The following is a 26,819-nucleotide window of genomic DNA, read 5'->3' as shown; positions in this document are numbered from 1 at the left end:
CAAATTGCTTAAGCAGGGAGACGAGTAGTTTGGCACAAGTTGCATCCCTTTTCCCCTGTTTATGATCAACTCCGGCAACAAAGTTTTCAAAAAATGTGTGTAGTCAGTGAAATGTGCCTAAACCTCCTCTGGGAAGACAAAAAATGTTTAGTGTCGGTGCTCTGAAATTACAGGTACCCTTAGTTGTAGGCTTTCTGTAATGTTAAGTGACCTTAAATACACATACAAATAAAGTGCATGCTGGAAAAATGGATTTTTTTGGACTCTGCTTTCCAAAATATATTGACCAGGGGTTAAGTTTTGGCCTGCCGTGCTGTGTTTCAAATGGGATTGGCAACGTCACCCATTTGGAAGTTAATCATGGTATTTGCAGAAACCTTTTCCGTCTGTTAAAACTCTCACCATTGGCATCTCAAGGCCCCCCTGAAGCCATATGTTGGCCATTATAGGATGGTGTAGTGTGTGAGAGAAAGAATTACTTGGACTGTAGCAGTATACTGGCAATTTGAGTTCCATCTATGGTCTGTGATGTGATGGTTAGCATAGCGGGGTCTGAAAGTGGTAATCTGTTCTTTGAAGGGAAGAGATGAATCAGAAATAAGTAGACTGTGGCTGGGGAAAACAGTTCAGGTACCTATTCATGTCTATATTGTGATCTTGACAAGTGTCTTGACAATCAGGATCTACCTGAAAAAGAGATGTAATAGCATTTTCCCACCTTGCAGTCTATCAGTAGAGCATATGCTCTGCAGAGTGCAAGGGGCTTAAATACAAGGCGAGCAAGGGGACATATTACAGCACATACATTTATCTGACTGTTTTGAGAAAGTCAGATTAAACCCTGACTTTTCTGACTTTCATTGTGGAAAGATTATGGACAAGGAAGGGGATGAAACGGCTGAAGATGAGCTTGAACTGAAGCAAATGTCAATAGTGGGAAGCTCTAAACAGGGAGGGTAAGGACAGGTGTGAAGTCCTGAAAAGGTGGAAACACTGAAAAGCCTCAGATATTATGAAAGGAAAAATTTAGAAGAAGTTAGTGTAGACCATCTTATTAAAACTACTTCTTTCCATTCTGGGGTGGCTGGGATGAGGTATCCTGATCCTGACAGAGCTGATGCACCCACTATATGGAGAGACCCACTTGTCAAATTGCTAGACTGGCTGTGCACTGAATGCCCAGTTTACCTGGGCAGGAATGGTTCCCCAGTCACTGCCACTTGCTTCCTCTGCTGCATCTGAGCCCTGTCTACTCCTGAAGTGGGGGTGAGACAGTATCCTGAGACCATGAGGTGTTGAAGGTATGCAACCTCTGTTCTTTATTCCTATTCCCAAATGCTTTCTAGGTAGCTCAAAATACACTTGATTGTTAGTGGTGTCATCTCCCCTGATAATTAACTAAAAATGCCTTTTGCTTTGATAAAACAGCATGGCTACAAGAGTCTTACCTATTCCCATTTAACACTTGGATGACAGAAATATATGGAGGAATGTCTTATTGGAAGGCCCTTATCAGATTGCTGAAGGGACCTTGCAGCTAAAGGTGAAATCTTCTAAAGGAAGCAGAGTCACTGGAAGAGGTGAAGTGAGATGTGGACAAGACAAAGATGAGTAAAGTAGGTACTCCAGATCTCTCTTGAACTTCACACTTGCCAAGAAAGCCAGGAAAGAGAAAGATTTCTTTTCTTGAGTACTAGAGTCAGTCTCACAGCCCGGTCGCTACTGCAGGGAAACTATTTTTCTCCACTTATTAACCCAGTTTTACATTTCACACGGTAGTTCATTCAGTAAAAAGAAAAAAATGAACAAATGCCACATACAAAAACATTTTTATTATTATATTTTGCTGTTTAATGCAATGCTTTAACTAGGAATACAACTCAGCAGAAGTACATACACATATATTGCATGTAATTTTGTCTTCTGGATATTTCAAACCCTCACTGCCTCAGTCCTTCATGAGTTGTTTTGGTGAAACACCTTCCTTCATCCTGCATAATATATTTGAATGTTGCTGAATAACACAGATGTTTTTCTTCCAAATGAAGCACAACACTACATCCAAATTCCCAGTTAATATGACTTTGTCAGACCTTGCTTTCACTGTATGAATGTTGTGTATAATGTGTATACATCGATACAGCATATATAAATATATATCTATAATGTATATAATCAAGTGGGTCAGCTTTACTCAGCTAACCATAAACTTGTGCTTATCTTATTTATATGAGATCAAATGTACGGCATCAAGAATTTGACCAGTCCCCGACTTGTAAGATCCTCAGTTCCCACTTTTACCATATGAATTTGGATATCACATACATGTAATGCATTCCCTTCTCTCTTGCAGAGTATTTTCTTTTGAAGAAAAGAATGCAGTTGGTTTATTTATACAAATGAGTAACAGGTTTTCCATACCCTTAAGTTAAAAAAAAAAGTCTCAAGAAGACATGAGGTTTTTCCTCATACGTAGAGCTTGAAGAGTAATTGGACATTCATTGTAGCTATATTTACATTATAACCTTATCTGGATATTATTACACACAATGTATTTTTTACACAGTCAAGATATGGTGTTGGTCATGTTAAAACACACTATCTAAAGGTATTTACAAACTGCTACTCTCTAACTTACCAACCACCTCTGCAAAGTGGCACCAGAATTAAGGGATAAGATATAAGGTGTGTTTACTGGCAACCATGGCACTCTCACTAGTGTTTTTATTATTATTACTATCACTACTACCATGATGTGCTTCAGAGAAGGGCTGTCTTTGGGGTATAGGTGCAGAGACAGAGCTGCTGGAGGGGGCAGAAAACTTCCCTCCCTTCTCCCAGCCTACAGGAGCTGGGGGGGAACAGAAAAGCAATCCAGCCGTGACCCGTCTGTCCCCTTGCAAGCTGGGGCACACCAAGCTTGTGCTGTGCTTTCTTCAGTGCTGTCAGGTGAGTCAGTCCAAATGTTAAATACCCAGCAAAATCCTTCCTTCCAAAGGCCACTGTAACACAGACTGTGATCATGCTGCCTCCCATATCACCCACAGCTGCTTCTCCCAGAGACTCAGAGCACTTTGGGGCATCTCAAAGAAAACAGTTTCTGTGTGCTTCTTGGCAAGAATAATCAAAAAAAAAAGTCACTATAAGAAATGAAAAAGAGTAGTTACCTAATGGCACTTTTCAGGTTATGCAGAGCTTTGGAAGGCAAAAAGACACCAGAATTTGTTTCCCTTTATTTGGTTAATACCAGAATGAATCATGTACAACAAGTCTACCCAGTATCCTAAAATAAGAGGCCTGGAAGGACTGATATGCTCGTGTAACCCACAAGTTCCATAATGTAGCAAAACAGGCCATAGCAAAAGGCGTGAAGTAAAAATACAGGAGAAATAATTGCACTGGTTGTGGTAAATGATTCATGTCCAACTCAGCCTTGCTATAATTACATTCTTAGGCTTGGTTTCTCAGTGAACACTCTGCTAGTAAGCACAGGAATGGAAGGGTATGCAGGGGAAGGGAGGGCTGCTTTACCATTGCACAGGGCATGAAATTAATCTGTGCAGGTTGCTGCATGATATTCCAGTACAAGAATGTTCACTCTTTGCTGCTATCCACTGTTCTTTCTAATATGGAGGTGACAAAACTGGGGAAGAAGAGAATTAACTTGTCTTTGTTTCACGCAAGGGTTGGTGGGTTTTTTACTTCCAATTTAAAACCCATGCAGAAAGGATTTATGGAACTTCTCACTCCACACAGTAGTGTGGGCTTCAGTGGAGGGGGATCTGCTTGCTAGAGAAGGCAATATTTTGGTGGGGTTTAGGAATCTGAATGCCAGCATTCAGTGCCTGAAAGGTAAGAGAAATTGCACACCTGTAGCTGAAACACAGGCAACATACTTGTTAAAGTGAGGGAGGAGGAAAGCTTTTTGTCAAGACTATGACAAAAGAGGAAAGACAGGCAAAGAAATGAAAAAAGGAGCCACAGCAGATTAAGGACCATCTCTCAGCTTCCTTCAGAGAAAGATTTTCTATAAATTAAAAAAAAATCTTTAAAGTCTAGAGCTTTTCATGATACACAAGAGAAATAAAAGCAATACTCTATCGAAATCATACCCTAGCAAATGTCTCTGGACATGTTATATAAAACATCTGTAGAGCCAGGGATGTAAAACACCTACTTTTTGCTTCTCAACTTCTACCACTTGAATTGCTGTCAGTTGAGAGCACAGAGCCATCTAGGAAGTGATCTTTAAAAATATCAAAAGCATTAGAGTCCAAACCCACTACCTGTCAGCAAACACTCCCCACACAGAGAAAGAAAGTTTGTTTTCTTGCTGTTTCTTTCCTAAGACTTTAGCTTCTCACAAGAAGCATCCTGATTTGTCAAAAAAATAAAGATTTTTAGAAATTATTGTAACGGGAGGAAGGGAAAACAAAAATCAGCAGCATTCTTCCTGCCTGCCCCAGCTGCATCACATCAGCTTTGCAGCATGACGGCTGTGAGGATGCTTTACCCATTTATACTGCAAGGCCAGGACCATTTTTTGGCAACAGAAGTGGCAAGGGGAAGTGGTGTCAGTGGAAGTGAAAAATTCAAAGTGTGCCACCTCAGCACCATAGGCGAAACCAGGACCTGTATCCCCAGGCAGCACTGGGGCAGCCGTTGCATCCATAGGAATGAAGAACTGGGATCAAAATCAGTCAAAACTGGAGAAGGGGGCAGTGAGTTTACTAAGAAGCCCCACTGCAAAGCAGACACATGGACACATTCAAATCCATCAGGAGATGAGAACACAAACAAAAAAAATGCCCATTCCCTTGTGCTCCTGGCCTGGCTGGGATGGCCAGGAGCAGCTGGGCCACCCTGAAGGTTTTCTCACTGATGTGTGGGCTGTTCTCACCGTGGCCACGCTCACTAAAGATGCCGCCTCTGTAAATACATTTTCCTCCACCAGAAAAATATAAAATGGAGGTGTGATAGATTTAACACTTGCTTTTGTCCCCTTCGTGCTTTGTAGATGTCAAACAACTGATCCCTGGGGTCCATTTGATTACTTCTATCCCCATGAGCGTTTGTGAGGTAAAAAAGAAAGAAAGAAAAGCAATCTGACCTATATAGAAGTGTTTGTTGCCTTTGGATGATTTTTCATCAGGCAATGTTCAAACACTTTGCTATCTCTGAACAGATCCTCATGAATCCTAGTAAATCAAATGAAAATCCCAAACAGAAAGAAGGCTGATAAAAATTTTTGTTAGGTTTAGCCCTCACTGGAAAGCAGATTCCTCAACATTACTTCAGGTTTTCTCTTTCTTTCTCTTTTCCTCCCTCTCTTTTTATTTTTTAAACCACAGATGCCTTTCAGGCTCAGAAAAGGTGCCAGCTGGATGGACTTATCTTCAGGCTGTTGTTCTCTCCCTGGAGAGTGAAGGTAGGACCAGCCTGTGACAGTACCAGTCACTCCCCATGAGCTGCCGACATGACAGATCCTGCTGCAGCAGGGTTGCTGCCAAAGATTGGGTGGGCCTTTTCCATTTTAGCTTGTTTCTGGAAATAATTAAGAGGAAGAAAAGGAAAGGGCAAGAAGTGCTAGCTGCAGTTTTTTGTTATTGTTTTCTGTTATTTTTCTCATGCGTCACCTGCACAGTTTGCTCAATTTCTGTGTGAAACAAAAGTGGCCAGCATGGTGTGGACATGCCGCTGGGATCCTCCGGCCAAGCCCAAGGTGAAGATGTGGCAGCACCAGCAGCACCTGGGGCCTTGTGGGCGACGGGGCGCAGGTGACAGCTGGGGAAGCTGGAGGAGGTACCCAGGGAGCGCTGCTCTTCAAGACCGACATCTAGATCTTGCAGAACTATCACTCAGAAGGGAAGTGAAACCTGGTGAACGTGGTTTGGGACACAAAGGAAAGACATGAGAACTCAAAAGATGTTCAAAAGAACAAACTATTTTGCATCTTGGAAAGATAATCCCCCCCTTTTTTTTTTTTTTTTTTTTTTTTTTGATAAGCCACAATCAGCTGAAGACCTGCGAGGTTCCCAGTATCTCAGGGCAGGCTCTGCCTCCTCTCTGCCTTGTGGAAGGGGTAGACAGTGTCATGAGTAACTGTTGGCTCTGCACCTCCCACCAGTTCCCAACGAGTGCAACACAGACAAAACCCCATGCAATATCTTGAAAGTTACGTGAATATTTTCCATGTATATAAATCACTTTGGGGTGTGTGTTTGCATGCCTGTGCATACATGTGTAGGTGCATTATGTCATCTACTTTTACATTGTGTAGTTGGCTGTGAATGTGGATGTACCATGGGAATATTTTTTTATTGAACTGGTACAAGGTGGAAACTCACAATTGTGTGTCCTGCAAGCCTTTTAAATGTACTATAACACAAACCAAAGCATGCTATCCTTTAGGATCAAAAGTGGGGATGGTGCTAGAGAAAAGTGCTTGAAAGCTTCAAACTCAAGATTTGGGGTTTTTTTTTGTTTGTTTCATAATATTGGCCCCAAATTATTTTTTTTTTGCATGCTATTTTGAGTGTTGAAAACGTATAATTGTAATCTCTAATTTGCACTTTTTAACTTGTAGAAGTGTCCCTAGCTGTTAGAAGAATTCATAACTTATAAACAAGTGACAGTTTCAAAGGTCAGAATAAAGGCTTTGCACACCTGCTGGAAAACTGGACCTAAAAGATTAGATAAGAATATACAAACCATTATTTCCCAATTTGAGTACCTGTACTATTGATACCCATAGCACTTGCTGAAAGAAAGAAGCAGGTGTGTTCCTTTTATGAAACTTTTCTAAAGAAAATGAAATTAACAGATGAACAGATTTCATTTTATCTTTGGTTTTTATCTGAATTTTTTAACACTGTAGAAGGATGAATGAAGTAGAAATGATCATGTAAATCTTTCCCCTGACCTGTCAAGATAAGCCTGGTGAATGTAGTTTTAAAAGACAAGCAGCACTCAATTTTGCAAGCCTTATCATTGAATTATTCTTCCTTACAAGCAGGAAGATGAAAATAGTATAGTAGATATGACTCAAGGTGAGTAAGGATTGCAAAATTAGACCCTTGGCTGTATGGAGACACTTAGATATATTAGAATGAAATCACTAGGGGTCTAAAATCAATGAATGCGTATTAAGACACACTAATCCTGAGATTAATGTGGCCTTAATTTACTGCAGTTTAATCCTCCTCATTTTCACCTTCTGCTAGGAATTTGTACTTCGAAACATGAAAATTGTCATATTGCCAAAGTGCTTTGACACTGTGTTTCAATAAGCTCGTCAAATGTAGAAGTTAAGTCTGCAAGATTAATTTCCCTGTAATCTTGAAGGCTGCTATTTTGCAGTGCGTTTTGGAAGACTCTAAAGTGGTAGAGTGAAATAACAGAATGATTTGGTGTCCTACTTGGTAGGTGGCTTTCAATCCAGAAGACAGTCTCTTAGGACACTGTCTATGCAGCAAGCTACTTTTTTGGGTAATAAAACCTGTAGGTCTACCTTCCCTAGTGCCTGGAAGTTAGAGTTACTAAGAAGGAGGTAACTAGAATATGCATAACTCGCAGACAATTGCTATTTTCAGTCATCTGATACGCTTTCTTCTGTCCGCTCAGTGCTACAGTAAATATCAAATATTGAAATAGTAAATTCGTTACCAGGCAGAGAGAATCTGAATTTGAACTGGTTGGAGTAGCAGGTAATATTTGAACTTGACCCCTGCCAGCCTCCCATCCAGACTATTTCAGTATCTGGTTTTGTGAATTCACTGTTTTCCTCTCTGCCTTTTTATTAGTGTTATCCCTTGGCTTACAGTCAAAATATTGCTCCCAGCTGGTACAAAAGGCAATATAGCCAATATCTTTTCCACAAAGTAAACATCTTGTCCAGGATACACCCAGGAAGGACACTGGTTTCACACTGAGGACTTAGGCAGAGCTTAATCCATGTGGGCATGTCAGTCCATCTTGTTCATTTCCTCAATAAATGTGAATCATCTTTTGACTGCTCAAGAGCACAGTCATCCAATATTAACTATTCATTCTGTGGAGCCTCAGCAAACCTCTTCATTTGTACATCAGATTTTAAAAGGATTTAACTTCCCTCCATTTTCCTAGTAATAACCTTGTTCTTATTCTTCACCTGAGGCCCTCTGTTTGGGCACTGTAGTGGCTGACTGGATGAGACCTTTCTTCGAATTTACAACTTCCTTTGATATTCAGTCTTTGTACCCTGGACAGGAAAGCTACAAAAAGGAAGGAAAGGCTGATGGAGGTAAATGACAAATCCACAGGTAGATGTTATACAACAAACAAAGTGAACAAAATTGTCTCGAAAGCTTTGGTTTACATGAATGCTGAAATAGTCTTGGGATGTAGCAGTCTGGAAAAGACGGTCTTTTTTCACTTTTACCTTGACATGATGAAAGAATCATGGAACAAAAGCCCCTAGAAGGGGACTAGAGGCAGACTTTGAATGATACAAGTATTAGGCAACGGTTACAAGTTGAACATAAATAAATTTCGGAACTGATGCAGTTTTAGAAATGGTAGTGTTATAAACAACATAAAATAACTTTCACCATGATTTACCTAACATTAACATTCTTACATAACAGTGACAAAAAAGCTTTAGACAACAGAAACCTTCTACTATGATTCATTTGGATTATGTAATAATCCTCCAAACTCCTATGCCTCTTCCACACAATCATTGTTAAAATTCCTTTTCTTTTTTTCCTCCTAGATGAAGACATATTAAACAGACACGGGGGTGGGGGGGTGGGGAGAGAAAAAAAAAGAACAACCCACCCCCCAACAAGTATTTTACACAGAATGACCAAAACTTTTTACACTCTAAAGCCTTTCTGCAGAATACTCTCAGAAAGCAAGGAACTGTGCTTCCAGTCCACATACTTGAATACTTCCTCAAGCATCCCCACGTCCTCAAGATTAATTTCAATAATTAAAAAAATGTTTTTAAATGTAGTTCTCAGGGGTGGAGCTGATGCCCCACGTCAATATTTCCGCTAACATCCTGGATTGCACATTCCATAGAAGAGCATAAAGTGCTATGGCATTTTTTTTTTTTAAATTAATTTGGAACTTCTTCACCCTTTTCAGTATTATTTTTATTATTATTTTTACCTTGTAGCTCCTATATTCTTGTAATGACACATAAGAAGGTGCTTAAACGTCTTCTTGAAAGTAGCATTGCAGAGCGCATAGCAAGCAGGGTTGATGGTGCTGTTGATATAACAAAGCCAATAACCTATGGTCCACACAGTGCCAGGGATGCAGGATGTGCAGAAGCTGTTGATGAGCACCATCACGTTGTATGGGGTCCAGGTGATGATGAAGGCCAGCAGGATAGCCAAAATAGTCCTTGTCACTTTTTTCTCTCTAGAAGGAGGTGGTTTCTTTTTGGCTGGCTGCTTTGTCATCTTGACGATTTTCCGTGCTACACTATTCTGCTTCTCCTCCCCGTTGGTGCCTACAATCTCCACGGTAGTGTTGGTGGGTGCACAGCAGTCACTCTTTTGGGACTTGGTGACTATCCTGATGCACGTCAGCTTGGAGTTCTCTGCTTTGAGATGGTCTTGGGATGCGGAAGCCTGGCTGGCATCTTTGGCAGCTTCATCCTCTTTCATGTTGGAAGCAACCACACTGACAGAGGTGGAGTCATTGGAGCTCTCCTTCTCCTCCCCTTGAACACAGTTCTCCGTCACAGTCTCTCCAGTGGTTTTTCCATTCTGAATTTTGCTGTGCTCCAACCCATCCCCACTGGTTGGGAGGTTGTTATTATTTGGTTTCACTATTTTACCTTGGACAAGGCTGGGGGAAACTGTATCTTGGTTTTGGGCAGCTTCCTTTTTCCCTTTCTTTATCCGACTCTTACTGGCTCGAGAGATTTGCCAGTAAAGGACAGTCATGATGATAACAGGCAAATAGAAAGCTGCAATGGCAGTACCGAAAGTGACAGCAGCATTAGAAAAAAACTGGATGTAGCAATCTCCATCTGGGACAGTCCTTCCTCCCACAATGAACTGCCAGAAGAGAATTGCAGGGGCCCACAGAATGAAGGACAGCACCCATGCAGCTGCAATCATCATGCCTGCCATCTTAGTGGTCCGCTTTACAGGATATGTCAGAGGTTTGGTGACACAGAAGTATCTGTCAAAGCTGATAATGAGGAGGTTCATTACAGAGGCATTGCTGACCACATAGTCAAGAGCCAGCCAGAGGTCACACACCACAGGCCCCAAGGGCCAGTAGCCTATCACAGTGTAGAGGGTGTACAGGTTCATGGAAAAGATGCCGATGATCAAGTCAGCGCAAGCCAAGCTGAACAGGAAATAGTTGTTGACAGTCTGCAGGTGCCTGTTGACTTTGATCGACACCATGACCAGGATGTTGCCAATTATGGTGACTAGACTGAGAGACCCTGCTACCAGGACGATGAAGACCACCTCAACAGTTTTATAGGGGCTCTCCAAAGCCATCACATTTTCAGTGGAAGAGTTTATATATGTTGAGTTATTCATTTCTGCTCTGCTAACAAGATACCCAGTTATCACTTAAGCCTGCAGAGGAAAGAAAACAAAACAGGTATCACCATTAAATTAGTCACTTTGCTTTTAGGAAATGGATCCAAAAAATTCTACTTGGAAAGAGTTTAAAGGTAGAAGATGTATTCAGAAGGACCAGTCGGCTTTGGCTGATGAAAACACCTTACAACATATAATATCCCTTTAGGAGTGACATACCAGTAAGATACCTCTAAATATGTGACAAAGACATATGAATCCACATCTAGATTTTTAAGTTCTCAGATGCATTTTTCTCTTTATCCTGTTATAAAATTAATATTGACCTTAACAATTTGGAACTGGATCTGTATTTGGATTTCTTTCCTACCAATAAAATAGTTCACTTTGCTCATTTCAAGCCCTATTCCTAAGTCTAGTCCTGAGGGTATGCCATTCTTCTAACCTGAGGTGAAGATGCGGTTTACCAGGAGCCAGATCACATGAAGGTGTCTTATGTTTCCATCTTTCCTTCATGTTCCATCTGGGTATGTTTCTGTGAGGTTTAGGGAACAAGTTTGTGCCATGTGTCCCTCTGATTTTCTTACACTGCTGTTACTTTTATTGTCAACACTTGAAAAGATTTTGGCACTGCATCAAACTAAAGTTATTAGTCTGCAGATAAACAAAAAAAATGTAGATCTGTTGAAGTCAATAGAGTTAGTAAACATACCTCAGTTGAGCATCTGACAATCTGGTTAGATGTGTACAATTTTTATTTATATTTTTCCATTTCAGTGTGATTTGACTATTTGTAACTGGAAAAGGGGTTGTTGTTTGTTTGGGTTTTTTAATGTTATAAAGTTATCTCTTGATGCTTGCTTGCTTGTACTTTTCTCATTTCTTTCAAATTACAATATTTTTAATCTTTATCATATAAAGCTACGAGAAAAAGTCTGAAATGGATAGCAGGGTAATGATAGAGAAAAAAACAGATAAAAATCAGTTCAGTTTATATACAGCAATTCTTTTTGTAACCCGTATAGCCTGCTGGCAGTACTCAATAAATAGTAATTAAACTACTGGCAATATGCATTTGATAGAAGACCAAGAAAAACGCACATGCTTTTGCCTTCAGGATATGTACTATCCTTTTGTGCATCCCCTGGAAGTCAATAGAATGCACTGGAATTGTACAGCCAGTCTCCAAGCGCTCATTATTTATGAGCTGTGCTCAAGTGATTATTGAGGCATGAAGGCCAGATGTAACAGAGAAGTTAGGCTCTTTCTAACTGGAATACTCTCCTTTTTTCCCCACCCATAAGGCATCACTTCTTTAAGGCAGAGCTTCTAAAAGTGGTGGTGCAATCAAAGGAAGACAGAAAGTTCAGTGATGTTTGGCTCCTCTACACGTCAGGGATCAAGGAATCCTCCTCTGGCCCTTGTGACTAACCTGCTGATGCACAGACATATACAATCTGTGTCACATAAACAGAGCAATGCATTTTCACTGTCATTTCAGCACTGCGTATTTTCTTTCAGATGCAAAAGGAAGAAGATGATGCAAAATGTCAGCACAACAGCAAAACTCCTCACCTCTAAGAAAAGTAAGCAAGTCTGTCTCTGTGGAAAAGTCAAAATGCTATACCACTGTAAAGGTTTTTATTCTGAGGCTGTTTTGTAATCTTGTAATTTGCACTTAAAGAAATACAACTGGCAGAAGGTGGGGCTCACGCATTTGCCTTTGCTTGTAAAAACAGCTGATTTGTTTATGAATTCCATGTTGAAGAGAACAGAGGAACATAAGGTTGGACAGACAGTTTTCCTACAATCTGTTCACAGGTACAGCCCTAAAATCCTTGTGATCAGGTTCAAGAGAACAAAACTGTGATGAGGAATGTTTTAATTAAATATATGCTTTGTACAGTAAGAATAGGCTGAGTGGAATATAACAGAATTTATACTGTGTGCAAAAAATAGCCAGAAGTATAGCCAGGAGTATATCTTTAATATATAGGACTGTCATTTCAGCAATTCACTGTGTGCTTTTCACCCACAGCCTCACAGCTGAGCAGCTGGCTGTCCAGTTAGATGTGTAAGATATCAATTTTTTTGGACAAGCTAAGAACTCCTCCCAAGCAGAGTTGTTCATGAACATTCCTAACAGAATGCATTTTTGACAAAAAGAGAAAATAACTCACAGAGGTGAACTGATTTAAAAAAAATTCAGCTGAAAATAGTTTGTGATCCAGGGCTCTGCAGCTACCTCTGGTGACAGAGTGAGAGGGGGAGCAAGAAGGGAAGAGAGTGAGAGAGGATCCGAGCTGAAAAAATTATGCTTTATGATAAAAAAACAAATGTTTCTCTACAATTCCATTTCAACAAAACGTTCAGGTTTTTGGTTGGTTTTCTTTTTTCATTCCACTGAGAAACTGATATTTATTTTAAAACCTTGAAACTCATTGTGAAACCAAATTGCCATCTCCCAGCTAACTTTGTTCCAAAGTCTTTTCATCTGAATTTTTACCCACTTCGAATCATAGAATGGTTTGGGTTGGTTAAGGGACCTTAAAGACTGTCTAGTTCCAACCCACCTGCAAGGGCAGGGACACATTTCCAGTTCCAGTGGAAATATTGGTAATTCTATATTAATTCCCCTGATTTTATTATCTGGGCTGCAAGAAGCTGGATGAAGGTTAAAAGGCAATTTTACTTGTTAGGAATAGGATTCCACTGTGTTCTTTTGAATAGAAGCAAAGCAGAGCAGTCCCTTTCCCAGTGATCTCTCTTTTCAAAAAACTTTCCTGCCATGAGAAGGCTGGTAGTCCTGGACTGCAAGTTGCATTGACAGCTATGGCTTTCTTAAGTATGGAGAAACTCACTCCAGTAAAATCTTCCTTTGCTTGCATCAATATGATTGTAAAGTGAACTGTGTTTTGCTCTGTGTGTTAATGAGAAGGTACAGGGCTGGAGAAGCATTTCTTTTCAATCGACATGTAACATCTCTGCCTCTAGTACTGCCGCTATATGAGCAGAGACAGGAGTATGCATTCTTCCTAACCCAAGACCACCTGAAACCTGCTGGACTCTTTCCTGTTGGCTCCAGTAGGGTCTGAGTCAGGCCTGTAGTGAGGATTCTGTTTCTTATTGTGGCCACTTGCTCCCTTGGTACAGGACTGCCTGTGAAGTACTTTTGGTTTTGTCATGCCATGGAGCCCATCTTTCTTGCTGGAGAGGCATTTGTTACGGGAACAGATGGTATTCATCAGGCAGACCTATGGGGCAGAGGCATTTTAAGGTAAAATGACCTCCCGTTATGAGACATACCAGATCTTATTCTTGAAGAAACAGAGCTCTCCTCTGCAAGCCCGTGGGTGTTTGTGTGAGTTGCACAACACGGCACTGACTCCTGTGGGCTACTATAATTTATCCTGCTATACTAAGTGCATTCTTGCTAAACAGAAAATACCCAGAAAAGGCAAGAAATTTCTCTTGTGACCTGAAAATCAACTGAGTTCATCTTCTGAAATATATTTTAAAACATATATGACTCTGTGGAATACAAACACCATAATCACTGCATGGAAAATGTCCAAAGCCAAGAAATCCACATATAAAATAATTCACAGTTTGGTATTTTATATGTAGTTGGGAAACACTTCCAGTGCAGTAGTTTCTCCCCTCTAAAGAATTCATAGTGATGAAAATTGTTCCCTTCCCTTCTTTTGACTAGAGAAGGTCTTGGGGCAGAACTGGGGGATTTGGTGAGCTACGTGTTACATGCACTTTTGGCCTGGTGTGATGCCAGGTCTTTTTGCAGTGACTAGTAGACAGGCAGAAGCAGGGCATGGGTGGGTTGACCTGACCGCCTTTACCACTCACAATGAGAAATGTAGTCCCGGATGGCACAGGCTGTAGTAAACCTTCACAGATCGTGCTGGCAGCCACAATCTGCTTTACTTTCCTTCATTTACCTCCCTAGTAGTTGCTTGGAACAGCAAAACAGAGGTCTGGTGGTTGACATCTGTAGGCTGGTTCATTGTAGAAGAGAACCGTGGTGAGTGTGAGGAAGCAAAATGATGCCATTGACGTTATTCATCCTATTCTATTGCAGACCCTGAGGAGGAGGCCTGCAGAAATGGGAGGACAAGGAGAAGGGACAAGGACTGCATGATCTTTTAGGATCATGATCCTCAAAATTAGAAAATTCTTTTCCTGAGTCAACGTCAAATGGATCTATTTCTTCATCTTTTGTTTCTTGGACACTGAAACAAAATCAAACAGTAGGTTTTGCATTCTTAGGTATTACATTCTTAGGTATTATACTACTTAGGTATTGCATTCTGCTGACTGTGCTTTCTACTTGCCCTGACAGGATCCCACCCCTTTGGTACAGATGAATCTTGTAGCAATCATTGTAATTTCAAAATTGGAATAGATCTCCAGCATTTGTCACAAAACAAACTGTAGAAATGTTGTATATGTTTTTTAAAAAATGGCTGATACGCCATGCCTGTCAAAGTTTGTTAGACAAATCCTTCCTCTGTATTGTGCATATTGCCAAGTTAAATATGGTAAGGATTTAATGTTTTTTTTGAATCCTCTGAAAGCATGTAAAGGTCAAGACATGAAAGAAACAACAAATGATCTGTACCTGAAAGTTATATTTGTGATTTAAATGGCATTAACCCAGGAACCTATGTACATTGCTACTCAACGCTTTTCAGCACTCAAATCTCAAACAGAAGTAAATTTTGCTTTTTTAACTTCCCCTCTTTGATCCAGTTCCTCTCCAGTCTGAATCTATGTAAAATGGATTTGACTCTTGCTGTAGCAATAATAGGTTTAATTTTTGTTCCTGAACTGATTTTCATCCTGAACTGTGCTGGGTTTGATTCTAAATTCCTTCCTGGCACCATTTAAAGCCATGGTGTGAAAAAAAAAGAGAGAAACAAAACCTCTAAGCTTGTGACAAATATACTAGGTACATTAGTTAGGATTTATTACAGACTTTAAGAGAGATTACAGATCTAGTCTGTCTTTTAGTAAAAAATGCATTTCAGAAAATTCCCAAATACCAGGCTAAACTCTTCACCACATGAGCTACTTTCGTGTTGCTGCCTTGGTGTGGTCTATTCTTCTTATTTTCATGTATTTTTGTTTTTCTCAATCAACACATATCCTACAAAAAAAGATATTCTGTGGGCCTGTCTGGATCTACTTTCCCCCATCTCATCATGAAAGGTGCCTAAGGGCAAAATAAATCTTGAAACAAGTAGATCAGAGTTGTAGAGAATTAACAAAAGCAAACTAACATTGTGCCACTAACAACAACTGAAATAAAGCAAAAATAAAAATACCCACCCAAAGTCAGCAGGGAACTGTACATGAGTAGGTGGCAGTGCTAGCATCAATATCGCTGCCTCAGTGCTATTGTTAGGGTCTGAATATTTGTACAGCTATTAACTAAATCCTACTCACTGCTCTTCTTATAGTCTAAAACTGACAAATACAGTGCCACAAGCCCAACTGGTTTGTATTCCAAATTACACAGAGAAAATTATAAGCAGCATAGAAAAAAAACCCCAAAAAACCAAACCAAACAACCACAGCATAATACATCTCGTTTCAGGAAACAGCAAAAAAAGAAGCAGTTTTTCCTCAAAGGTCTTGATAATTATGTATTTCTACTATATTGGTGCTGTTGTCATTACTATTACACTTGCTATGCTATTAGTTGCCCACTGGTACTAGGGCACTTAATTATCTTTCTGAAAGTATGGTCTTGGCTACAGATATGTCTTTGTTTTTCAGGACCTGTGTAATCAAGAAAGAATTTGCATTCTGTCTTTGGGCAGCTGACATCATTACAAGCTAAATTCAGCATCTTGATGCATTGGGCAAACCTGAAAAATATGCTTAATAGGCATATTTTAATCTAACTGGTTTTGATCTACAAAAAGGGGGTTTTACCTCCTGGACTAGAGGATATACTTCCACTTATGTGTCTCCTTATTCTTGCTAGGATTGTGTGTAAAGAACCCTTGGTCTCAAACCAGCAAGCAAATAGTCAAGTGTCTTGGTGAAGTTATGGCAAAGCTTTCCTCTGTGCTCTGATGGAACCATATCATATGGTTGCCCGTACGGTAAAGGTGACTGAATACAACAGTTCATATAATTCCTTCTGAGTCCCACCTGCAACAGTGCACACAGCTTGTCAGAGGTGCTTACTTCTTGGAGTGCGTTTGCAGAATGGCAACTGAAAGGACGGAGGGTTTCACCACTGCATTTCAGGCAAAGTAAATAATTCAGGACACTTTGTAGAAAGCTAGACCAGAATAGCATTTTCTTTCCTTTTTTCAGGTAAGTTTTAAGAGGAGTGTGTGTCCAGAAATCCAGTTGTTAAGATCAAAATAGTTTTATAACTCAGGAATCGGAGAACAAAGTAATTTTTGGTCTATGGAGTATGAAAAGCAAAGTGGAGCTCCTATTGAAGCATCCCACAGTTCTCTCTAAAGGGCTGAGTTAAATGGGTAGGATCTCCATCTAGAGGCACAGAAAGGCAGGTACCACATAAAGCAGGCTTGTCCACCAGTAGGGTGGCTTCAATATGTTGAAAATTTACTTACGTATATCTTACAGTGAGGAGCCCCACAATTTATTACAATTTACTTTTTATTATAATTAAGGAGCAGAAATACAATTTGAAGAAATTCTGAAACCGTTATGGTTAGATATTCTCGTAGCAAACAGTCTCAGCACTGAGCTGAAATTAGACTGGGGTAGCCGCTGCACAGACACGCACGCTCAGGCCTGAGATTATCCACTGCACCCAGTATTACGTCGTCACCACTTCGGGCATGATTCAATTCAAAGTGGTGTTTCAGAGTAGTTCATAAGTGGGTCAGAAGAGTGGCTGGTGTCACCCAAAGGCAGCAAAACCAGGGACTAGCTCATGCCACACACATTGAATCAGTGGACTTGTGATGATTTCACTTGCAGAGGTTATAGGCTAGCTAGAAAAGGGCGATCCAAGTGACAGATTGCAGTAAGTCACCTCTCTTTTCCTCCTTACACTGCACCAGTGCTGCTGGAAGTCGACTGAAGCTCCTCACACCAGTTAACCCCAACAAGTTTTATCTGACTGTAACTATCTTCTTCAAGCACTTTAGGCAAAATACTCATACTAGAACTTGGACTAAATTTATAAATATCCTCATCCATGAGAAAGGTTACCTCAGCAGAAGAGTTATTTAAGCTTCTGTTAAGACTGAATTGAAGATCATTAGCTTTCAGGTTATATTCTCTGAAGGAACAGTGCCGTGATAGGTAAGTACTCCCTCTGCAGCCCAGCACAAATAGGAGGCACAGTACTTCATTATCCTTGTATCAGCTATCATGCCTGTGCTATTAAATAGAAAAACCTTATGAGAGCTATGCAAAGTCCCTGGGTGACAAGTGGTAAAGCTAGTGAAAGAGCAGAGGGTTCAGAAGGCTGACTGAAACCAGCTCACAATTTATTCTAAATACCTGGAGCTAATGCACAACAGAAATTCATCTCTTATTTAAAACATGTACAGGTAGATCTTAAAAAAAAAATCAAACAAATAAACACTCCAAAATACACTCTGTTTTTTTCCTGGTTTAAAAGATTTTTTTTTGCCAAAGCCTGAAGGAATATTGGTGATGAAGTAATAACAAAGAACCATAATACACTACAAGAGGGTGTCTCAAAGAAGCGCTGATTAGCCCCCTCAACCTGCCGGTGAGTCCAGCAAAGCTGCTGTGGTATTTCAGTGAATCTCCACAAACCCCTCCAAGACATGAAGGTTCTTTTGGGATCCTGAATAAACCCACAGAGACTCTCATTGTTCCTCAGAGATTTTTCAGCCTTCAGTAGTGCCTCTGACAGGAATATTAATGTACTGAGGGCCCAAAGGGACTCTTACTGAAGTTAAAGAAAATCTTTCCTTTTCCCTTGGTTTGAAATGGTGTTAGTACATTGCTTTTATCAGTGATTTCCTTATTCACTCACTTATGATCTAGCAGACTCACTTGTGATACCTCTAGATGATCCTCAAATCTACTGTGGAAAGTACCCAGTTTCTTTACTCAGTAAATGCTTTTAAAATTCTTGTTATGTTCATCATGGTCACCCTTACATGACATTCTCTAGAGCTTGAAAACCTAGTCTGTTCTGCTTCTGTGTCCATTAATCTCGGTAATTTTTACACATCTTCCGTTTCACTTAACAGCTTACCTAAGACATAGATTAGAAGCACAGAGAAGAAAGCTGACTCAGATATAAAAGGAGTTGGCTCAAATTCTTTGCAAGAATTTAAGCCTATATTGAACTGAAGTGCAAAATCATTTCTGAGAGGGCAGCTAAATCTTTTTTTATGCCTGTATTTCTGCAGACCACATTTAAGGCAGCAACAATGAAATAGTGAAAGAACCTAAATAGTTCTTTACCTTCCTAGAAGGGAATGGTGCCTAAATTCCCAAATCAGAATCCGTATTTCCCAACCCACTCTGCAGTCTTAAGAGAAGTGTGTGAAAGATGGCAAGATGCTAACAATACTTAACAAAATGCTCATAAAATGTTTGAAAATCTCAAACAAAGGGTTTGCTATAGCTAATTATAAACATGTTAATCACAGCTATGAACGTTTACTGTGAGTCTGTATGGTCATCTTCCCTTTTGTGGACAGAGAACATCAAAGATTACATATTCCTTGCCAAAGGAAGGAAATATTTATTCATCAGTTTTCTGCAGCATTTATGTTCATGGTTACTGTGTTGTTATAGGCTCTCTAAGTCTCTGGCTGTGTTATGTTTCATTAAATGACTGCTACCTACTTTAATTACATAGATCGTAGTTGTAGACTAATTGTGTTTTTACTCCACTACAGGTTTAAGGAATCTGTGTGTAATTCTGCCACTGATGCACGGCTCCAGATACTGGTCTCGACACACTGCTGTTACACTTGACAAGGTAAAATACTTTAGCTTTGTGTATGAATAATTCACCATGGCATTAAAAGAAGACCCTATCCTAAGTTAAACCATAATACAATGTTTAACAAGGTTAACTTAATAACAGGATACTGGGGACTAGTCTCTGATGATACACCTGTTAAAAATACAGTCAGCCTCACTGGGCCAGGAAGACTAAATGCACCAGCAAGTATTCTCAAGCTCTCTATTCATTTTGATTTTTTAAAAGACATTGCAAAGGTTGTTCACATCAAACTTTGACCTCTCTTGCATGTTTGCAAAAAGAAAATAATGGGAACATTTAAAATGCAAGGTTTCGGAAGTGCTAATTGGGATTATTTGAAACCAAAACCATTAAAAGCCTGAGAGGCATTAACTAACGCGGGATAGAGACAAGCAGGCAGTTATTGTATGCATAGTTCTGCTCTGTGAGGCATGAAAAGGCTACACAGAATGTTGTCCCCAGGTGCAGAGGAGGCTTCAGCTCAGCTTCTCCCTCATAAGAGACAGTTTGCTATGATTATTAAACACAAACCCTTATGCCCCTGTCACAAGAACTGCTTGGTCACAAGTGTGCAGATTAAAAACTGTTATCTTCACATGGCGGTTTGCAAACTGATCTTGTCACCTTGGCAATGAAGTCTATGAGATGCAAAGCTTCTACAGGGTGATGATGATGAATATACTTGATGTCCCTTGCACATTTCATTGTAATTCAAATATGAGTTAAAAAACAAGCAAGCAAACAAACAAACAAAAATATTTTTGAGACAAATAGGTTGATATTGAAATTCAGGCTTCTAGAGACTGCGCCATTATATTTTACTGCATGGGAACTTAGTTCACATCACGGCAGAAGCACCAAGTCAGCTTCACCAAGACTGCTGCTAGAATGACTTGGCTGGTGTGAAATCAGTTGCTCTCCTATTTCTGGTATTCAGGACCTCAAACTGTTTATATTAATAACCTGAATTTCCACAATTATGCTGTAGCTTACTCTCTCCCTTCCTTTGGCAGGCTTATCTCTTATTGTCTGCAAATCTGATGTTTCTGCTTCTCTATTTCAGACTACCTTTCCACAGAAAACATGTCCAAGGAGAAAAAGACCACTAACTAATATATTTTGCTTCTTAAGGTTTTACTTTACCCTCATCTTCTGCAGTGTCACCTACATGGTCCGGTTCTCTCGATCTAATCCTGTCTTTACTTAACTCTTTAAATTGGAACTTGATGGTAAAGCAAACTTATGGGAAGTGAAATACTGTCTAGCAATGTACCTAGGGAACAATCTCCTCCATCAAACCACTGAGTCCCTGGGGTGTCATGTCAGAGATTAAATCACTCCTACTCTGTGCCATGCAGCAGCAGCAGAATTGCTCAGCAGTGATTGCTGTGTTGCATCGTGCCTCCGTCATGCCTAAAGACAGATACATCAGGAGGTGTGGGGCAAGGGGAAAGAGAAAATAAAAAATGGGGTGAAAGCAAGAGGGAAGAGATGGGGATGAGACTGAGGTGTGGGTGAAAAAGAGAAGAAATTAATGAAGAGAAAGCAAGAGTGACTACAAGAGAAACAAATAGTTCTGTGAGAGCATTCACCTGGGCTCTTTGAATTGTCATCCCTTATTGCCTGTTTGCAGTAGAAATTCCTCACCTACCCTAGTTCCAGTATCTGTCTGTATTATCCCATGCCAGCCCACAGAGACCAGCTAACACTGAGCAGTATTGTAAAAACACCCAAGTGACCTGAAGATCTGAAATCTCATCTCCAATAGCCATTCAAAAATTTTATTTCTTAAATCCTGCTGCCATTCACTGAGACTTGGCCTCCATAACCTATTTGGAGAAAAGGACAGGAATGATTTTTTCAAAAAGTTACCCTTTCTTCCCTAATTAGGAATTCCAGTGTTTTCAGCTTTCTTATAGAGATGATTTTTCCCCCATGGATGGCTTTTGTTGTTTCCTCTGCTATTATCTATGTTGTGGACATGACCTTATTTCCCCCTCTCTCTATAATTCCTTTCTTGCTCAGTTCTGGATCAAAGCTGTGACCTTGGGTCTAAGACCATTTACAATCAATTCCATGATGGCTCTGCCTCTGAAAGGTACGAGATTCAGACAGCCGAGCAGGATTCAGGTGTTTATCTCCGGGCAAAGCTGGCATTTCTCATAGGGTTTCTATATTTCTGCCTGTGGTCCCTGGGGAAGGTAAGCTGTTCAAAAATACAATGGAAAGAATTAAAGTGAGCAACAAAGGGAAACTGTGACTGAACTCTGGGGACCCTTGGATGCTGGTGTCCAGCACACCATGTCCCTGCTGTCTCAGCTGAACTGGGAGAGGCACAGCTCAGTGTCATGGAACATCCATGGCTCTCTGTGAAGTCACATCTTGGGGATTTGAGTTGTCTTGGTATCTTTTTTTTCCCCTGCTCCTGGTTGTATTACTAAGTGTTGCCTCCACATCTCCTTGCCTTAACAGCGACACTCCTCCCTCAGATCTTTGCAGTGGCTCTGCTTTAGGGAGAAGCAGGATATGATCAGAAACCTGTGGGTCTGGAACAAACTCACATCACTTCCCATTCATTCCTTTTTCATTTTTCCTTGCTGCCTAGTGCAGCACCTGGCTACCCTTCAGCTTTCTGGTCTTTCTCATCTTGTTCCCCACCCTTCTGCTGTTTAGATCAGTCTTCTGGCTATCATTTTCCTGAGGTTACACCGTGTTGGTTTTCTCATCTTCTGGTCTGACAGTTACTCCTTTTTTCTGGCAGTGCTCAGCTCCCATTTCTCTGACACTTTAAACTGCAGAAAGACAAAAAAGATTTATGCAATCTCATATAAATCTCCTAGCGGGTCTGGCAGGAAGCAATGCCGTAATGACACACTATGGTGCTGCCCTCCCACTCAAGATTAATATTGGGTGACACTGATCAGTGGCTCCACCTGACAGCTTACAGAAATAGTCTTAACCATCATAAGCTTTCTCTGAAGTTTGTAAGAAACTGTTATGTCAATACTGACTGTTTCAAAGTCATGAAAGCCAGTTTTGCTCCCTGTTTGAGAACCACCAGTGGGGCAGAGTATCCTTTATATAATACCCTTCATGTAAGAGAAGTAATGAACATTGTTTTGGATGAGAAATGCAGAAGACCCATGAGAATCAGGAGATGTAACCGGTCAGGACTAAGGTGTTTTGCTGATCTGTGCATGTGATTATGAAGTGAATCAGATCCATCTGAACAGGAATTGGTTTTAGTGAGTGTGAAGATTGATGTATTTGTCAGGGTAGTTTGAAGGGACGACCTTACAACAGCAGAGAAGTGGTAGTAAATTTTTAACAATGCAAGTATCCAGTAGTAGTAGAACATAACAAGGTTGAGTGGAACAAAAGATGGTAACTATACCCAATTTATGCACACATAACACACTTATATTCTATATACAATGTATATGTATGTTCAATTATTTCTTCATAAGCAAATCACACCAGCACAATCACTGCATTCAGTAACAGACACCCACACCCCCACACCCCACACCCCACCTAAGAAAAAAGGTAGAATCAGGACAGGAGAAATTATTTTCTCTCTCTGAAGTTTTTGTTTCTCTGCAGCTTCCAGAGTTTGAGGCTGAACAAAGCCTCGATAACGCCATGCTGATTTGCAGATGTCGTGTACCCCAGTCATACATACCTTGTGATACTCTTTGAGGAGTCTATGGCTCAAAGGCGCATTTCACAGCTCCTTGCTCTCAGTCACTCACACTATAAGCCTGTGACTTCAAAGGGACATCTGAAAGGAAATGTTTGGAGGAAAAAAAGGGGGGGGGGGGGGGGGAAAAAGAAAGATTGTCTGCTTGTCCTTTTTTTTCTGCTCATGATATAACAGGCTTAAGATTCTTTGGTATAGCTGCTTCTCAGTGGGTTATTTTTTCCTTCTTACTTTACAAAGACCACAAAAAGAAATTGGCACTGAGGAAGAAAACAGCTGTGTGATCCCAATCCAGATGCTGTCATCTTAGAGTGGGTTTGTCAAGAAGCAGGCAAGCAACTTTCCATCTCTAAGCAGGCTCCTTGGGTAGAGCTGGAGTGATGTCCAAGACAGCAATTCTCAGACTTTTTCGTATGAGGACTTCCAGTAGTAGTACACACAAAAGCATATACTGCTCCTTACTGCATATCCAGTCATAAAGTAAGTAAAAAAAATCTCTGAGGTTTGGTTGTGTCCTTTCAGGCTGTAGGCAATATCACTAAGACAATATTTTCTCTTATTTCTGAATATAAATGAGGTTTAGTTCTAAATTCAGTCTATTTCAAAGCTTTAAACATATGATCATAACATGAATGCTCTCCACATACATGAAGTCCTGAATGGCTTTCATGAAGTTTCTGAAGTGTATTTTTTTTTGGTGGGGGGTGTGTGTGTGTGTGTGGCATGTGTGTATAAAAATATATGTAAAGTAAGATTAGATTTACTTATTTATTTGCATTTTAAATGAGTTAATTTGGATCTTTTTGGTTTAGTTTGTGATACCCAATGCAATCACACTGAATATTTCATGCACTGAACAACACTGAATAGTAAAAATGCAGATACTCTTGTTTATAGAAAGAGACATAATGGGAGGATTTGCAGTCAGGTTAATGTTTAACCTCTTAATCTTTCTAATGTTATGGACGGAAAATGCCCTTTAAATTTAATTATCTGCTTCTTTACATTTGCTGCTTTGCAAATGAACATTGAAAAATGTCAGTCATCTCTCTACAGAGATCTATGATATTTTTATATCACTCATAATGATGCTGGTCATCTTAAGCAAATGCCATCCAACCTACCATGCCACTGACAGAACCACGTATTCTCTTCATAATTGTCCAAGGTTTGCATATCTCAGACCATGAAATTCAAGGGAGAGTGTGCTTTCTCTGTTACCCCACCATATACTAGAAGCATTTCGAATCTTAACAGATTATGTTTTTGCATCTAAATGAAAAGCCTTTTAGTAACCCAGGTAATAAAAATCTCAGTAACTAATTGAGGATAGGTAGAATCGTTCTGAGAAGAGGCATTCCAGTAAAAGTCTAAATTATTAATGTTTTGACAAACAGAGAAGAAAACTCGAGATGTAACTTAGTATAGATTCTACATAAAATAAAAACTATGCCAGTACATTATCTATATCTTCGTACCAATTTCTCAAATATTTGGAAGAGCAGGCAGCTATTTTTTACTTTCTTTTTCATAGGGGATAAAGTCAGGGTCTGCTGTTTTAGAAAACAGTTGCCATTGTGACTGTCAGTTGCAACAGAAATTTGAAAATAATATTAGTTTAAATATGTGATAAGGATGGGCTCTGTTAGAATAGATAGCAAGGAGATATTTATCAACACAGTGTCCAATGGTATCAAACACCCTGCCTCATAGTATCAGCCAACATGATCCAGGCTGACCACTACCATCAGCTAAGTGGTCAATGGACAATGACAGCACAATTAGGTAAAAAAATAACTGGATATCTTCCACTTCTCATACTCCTGCATACAGGAATAAGAGGCTTCATGGGAGCCTGGGAACCCTCTGCTGAGACAGAAAGTGAAGAATGGTACCATTGCTGCTTCATTTCCATCAAGAACGTGGCTTATGCTTCTAACACCTGACACAAGGGATGTCTCAGTTACCCACACAGGCTGGAAACGTGCAAGGGACAGAAAAATGTGAGGAATGTGGAAAAATACAGAACAATTCCTTACTTCCATCTTACACAGAAGTATTAATTCTTTTTTTCGTTACCTCCAAGTTAGGCATTGCAAATGTATAATCAATTTAGATCAAAGATAGCACATTTGAATTGCATCATCTGTGCAAAGAAGATCTAGCATTCAAAAGATGGCATTCCCAAATAACACAATTATATCTGGTAATCAGGCAAATGTCTTTTCTAGCTACTCCTGCTGGGTCTTGTGATTTACTTAATTCATACCCCATACTTCCGCACAATCTGTTTATAACTGAACGTAACACAGTTCATAGTTATTTTCTACTAGAGATTTAGCAGAGAGATTTAAGAGAACTGAACTCTTACACTTTTTCTAGGACGATCTCTTCTTGCTGCCTTGTAGTGTCCACAGGTGAAGGGAGTTTGTTGCTTTACATCAATGGACTGGTTTAGTGCCCCAGATAGCAAGAAACTGAAGCAATTTAGCAATTTACCTTGAACTAGGCAGAGCCAATATACCTTAAAACCCCCATGTAAATACACATGGACTTCAAACACAAATAGACATTTTGAGTTTCAGGTGTTTTAGGAATTTTGTCATGAATCTGCTGCACGTAGCTTGCAATACCTTCTGTTCTTTCAGTATTGGGAAACAGGGTGATGTTTGGGAACAAGTAAATAATGATCCACTCTATTCTGATGCAAAGAGTGTGCTGGTATTTGGCTGAGAATAAAGACAACATAAAAAAAAAAAAAAAAAAAAGAGGAAAAGTTCATAGGTTTCATAGTTTCTCTTTTGCGAGCTTGTGATGCTCATTGTGCTTCTGTGGTCAGAAAGCAGTTCAATCTATCTGAGTTTGTTATGATCAGTATAAAAATAAAGCTTATGTAGTAAATTTGGATACGTGACCCAAAAGTTTTGGTTTTGCAAGACACAGGAAGTGACAAACGGTGTTTGAGGTTTTTTCTTTTTCTGAGAAGAAAGTTCGTGAAGGTGTTTTGAGAGTTACAAGCAGACTGACAAATGATTTCTAGGATGCTCATACATGACTTTCTTAAGTCTATGAATTCAAGACTGCTCATAAGAATGTGGCATTTCTATTTCCTGGGCAGACAAGACACACAGTTTGGAGCTTCCTCTCTTTCATGGCTTTGGAGCCCAGGAAAGTGACTGTGAAAAGTCTCTTGGGAGAAAAATTAAATGAAAGCCCTCTCCAGCCTCAAAAGAACTCCTTGAATAAGTGCTTGCCATGAATAACGTATGTTTGTCTCCCCCTGCCTAGGCAGGTTAAAACCAGTGTTGAGATTTAAGAAATGTTTTGAATTATTCTGAAGTTTTTTTGTCAGTTAAGAGAGAATCAGCCCCCATGATTTTGCCTTGCCAGCCTGGGTGGTCAACACCATTCTGACTCTGATGGGACTATTTCCTTGAGAGTGAGAAACTGGTGACACAAGGCAACCATTTGCTAGTGAAATTTCCTTATTTATGGTAGCCCTTTCCATTTCCCTCCCCAGGCTCTAACAATGTCTGTCCCTGGCAGGCACCCTGCAGGGGCCTCTGTGCCCCAGAAGCCCTCTCCT

General features: G+C 40.0%; 1 protein-coding gene across 7 annotated transcripts; it reads right to left on the bottom strand.

The window, feature by feature from the left end:
• Positions 1–1,812: 1,812 nt before the first annotated feature.
• On the bottom strand, positions 1,813–25,726 carry CHRM2 (cholinergic receptor muscarinic 2). 7 transcript variants are annotated; one of them, XM_040594408.1, is made up of 6 exons: positions 25,605–25,726; positions 23,216–23,314; positions 22,192–22,325; positions 17,769–17,939; positions 9,154–10,589; positions 1,813–8,252 (listed from the first exon to the last, which is right to left on the bottom strand). In XM_040594408.1, exons 5-6 carry the CDS (start codon positions 10,548–10,550, stop codon positions 8,207–8,209), a joined length of 1,443 nt encoding a protein of 480 aa, XP_040450342.1. In that variant the 5' UTR covers positions 10,551–10,589; positions 17,769–17,939; positions 22,192–22,325; positions 23,216–23,314; positions 25,605–25,726; the 3' UTR covers positions 1,813–8,206. The 7 variants fall into 7 exon arrangements, with proteins under 7 accessions (XP_040450342.1, XP_040450344.1, XP_040450345.1 ...); XM_040594410.1 differs by lacking the exon at positions 17,769–17,939; XM_040594411.1 differs by lacking the exon at positions 22,192–22,325.
• Positions 25,727–26,819: the final 1,093 nt, after the last annotated feature.

This window comes from Falco naumanni, chromosome 5 (assembly GCF_017639655.2).
Source record: "Falco naumanni isolate bFalNau1 chromosome 5, bFalNau1.pat, whole genome shotgun sequence".
Taxonomy (NCBI): Eukaryota; Metazoa; Chordata; class Aves; order Falconiformes; family Falconidae; genus Falco; species Falco naumanni.
The sequence above is the reverse complement of the archived record's forward strand: the minus strand, read 5'-3'. Positions and strand labels throughout refer to the sequence as shown.

What these genes read in the sequence shown, in the direction of transcription:
- CHRM2 (XM_040594408.1), bottom strand. Translation starts at nt 10,550, where the DNA reads ATGAATAACTCAACATATATAAACTCTTCCACTGAAAATGTGATGGCT. An exon ending in AAGAATATAGGAGCTACAAG is followed by an intron (nt 8,253 to 9,153) that starts GTAAAAATAATA and finishes TCCTTTTTGTAG; the next exon opens with CTTTCCTGTCCAGGGTACAA.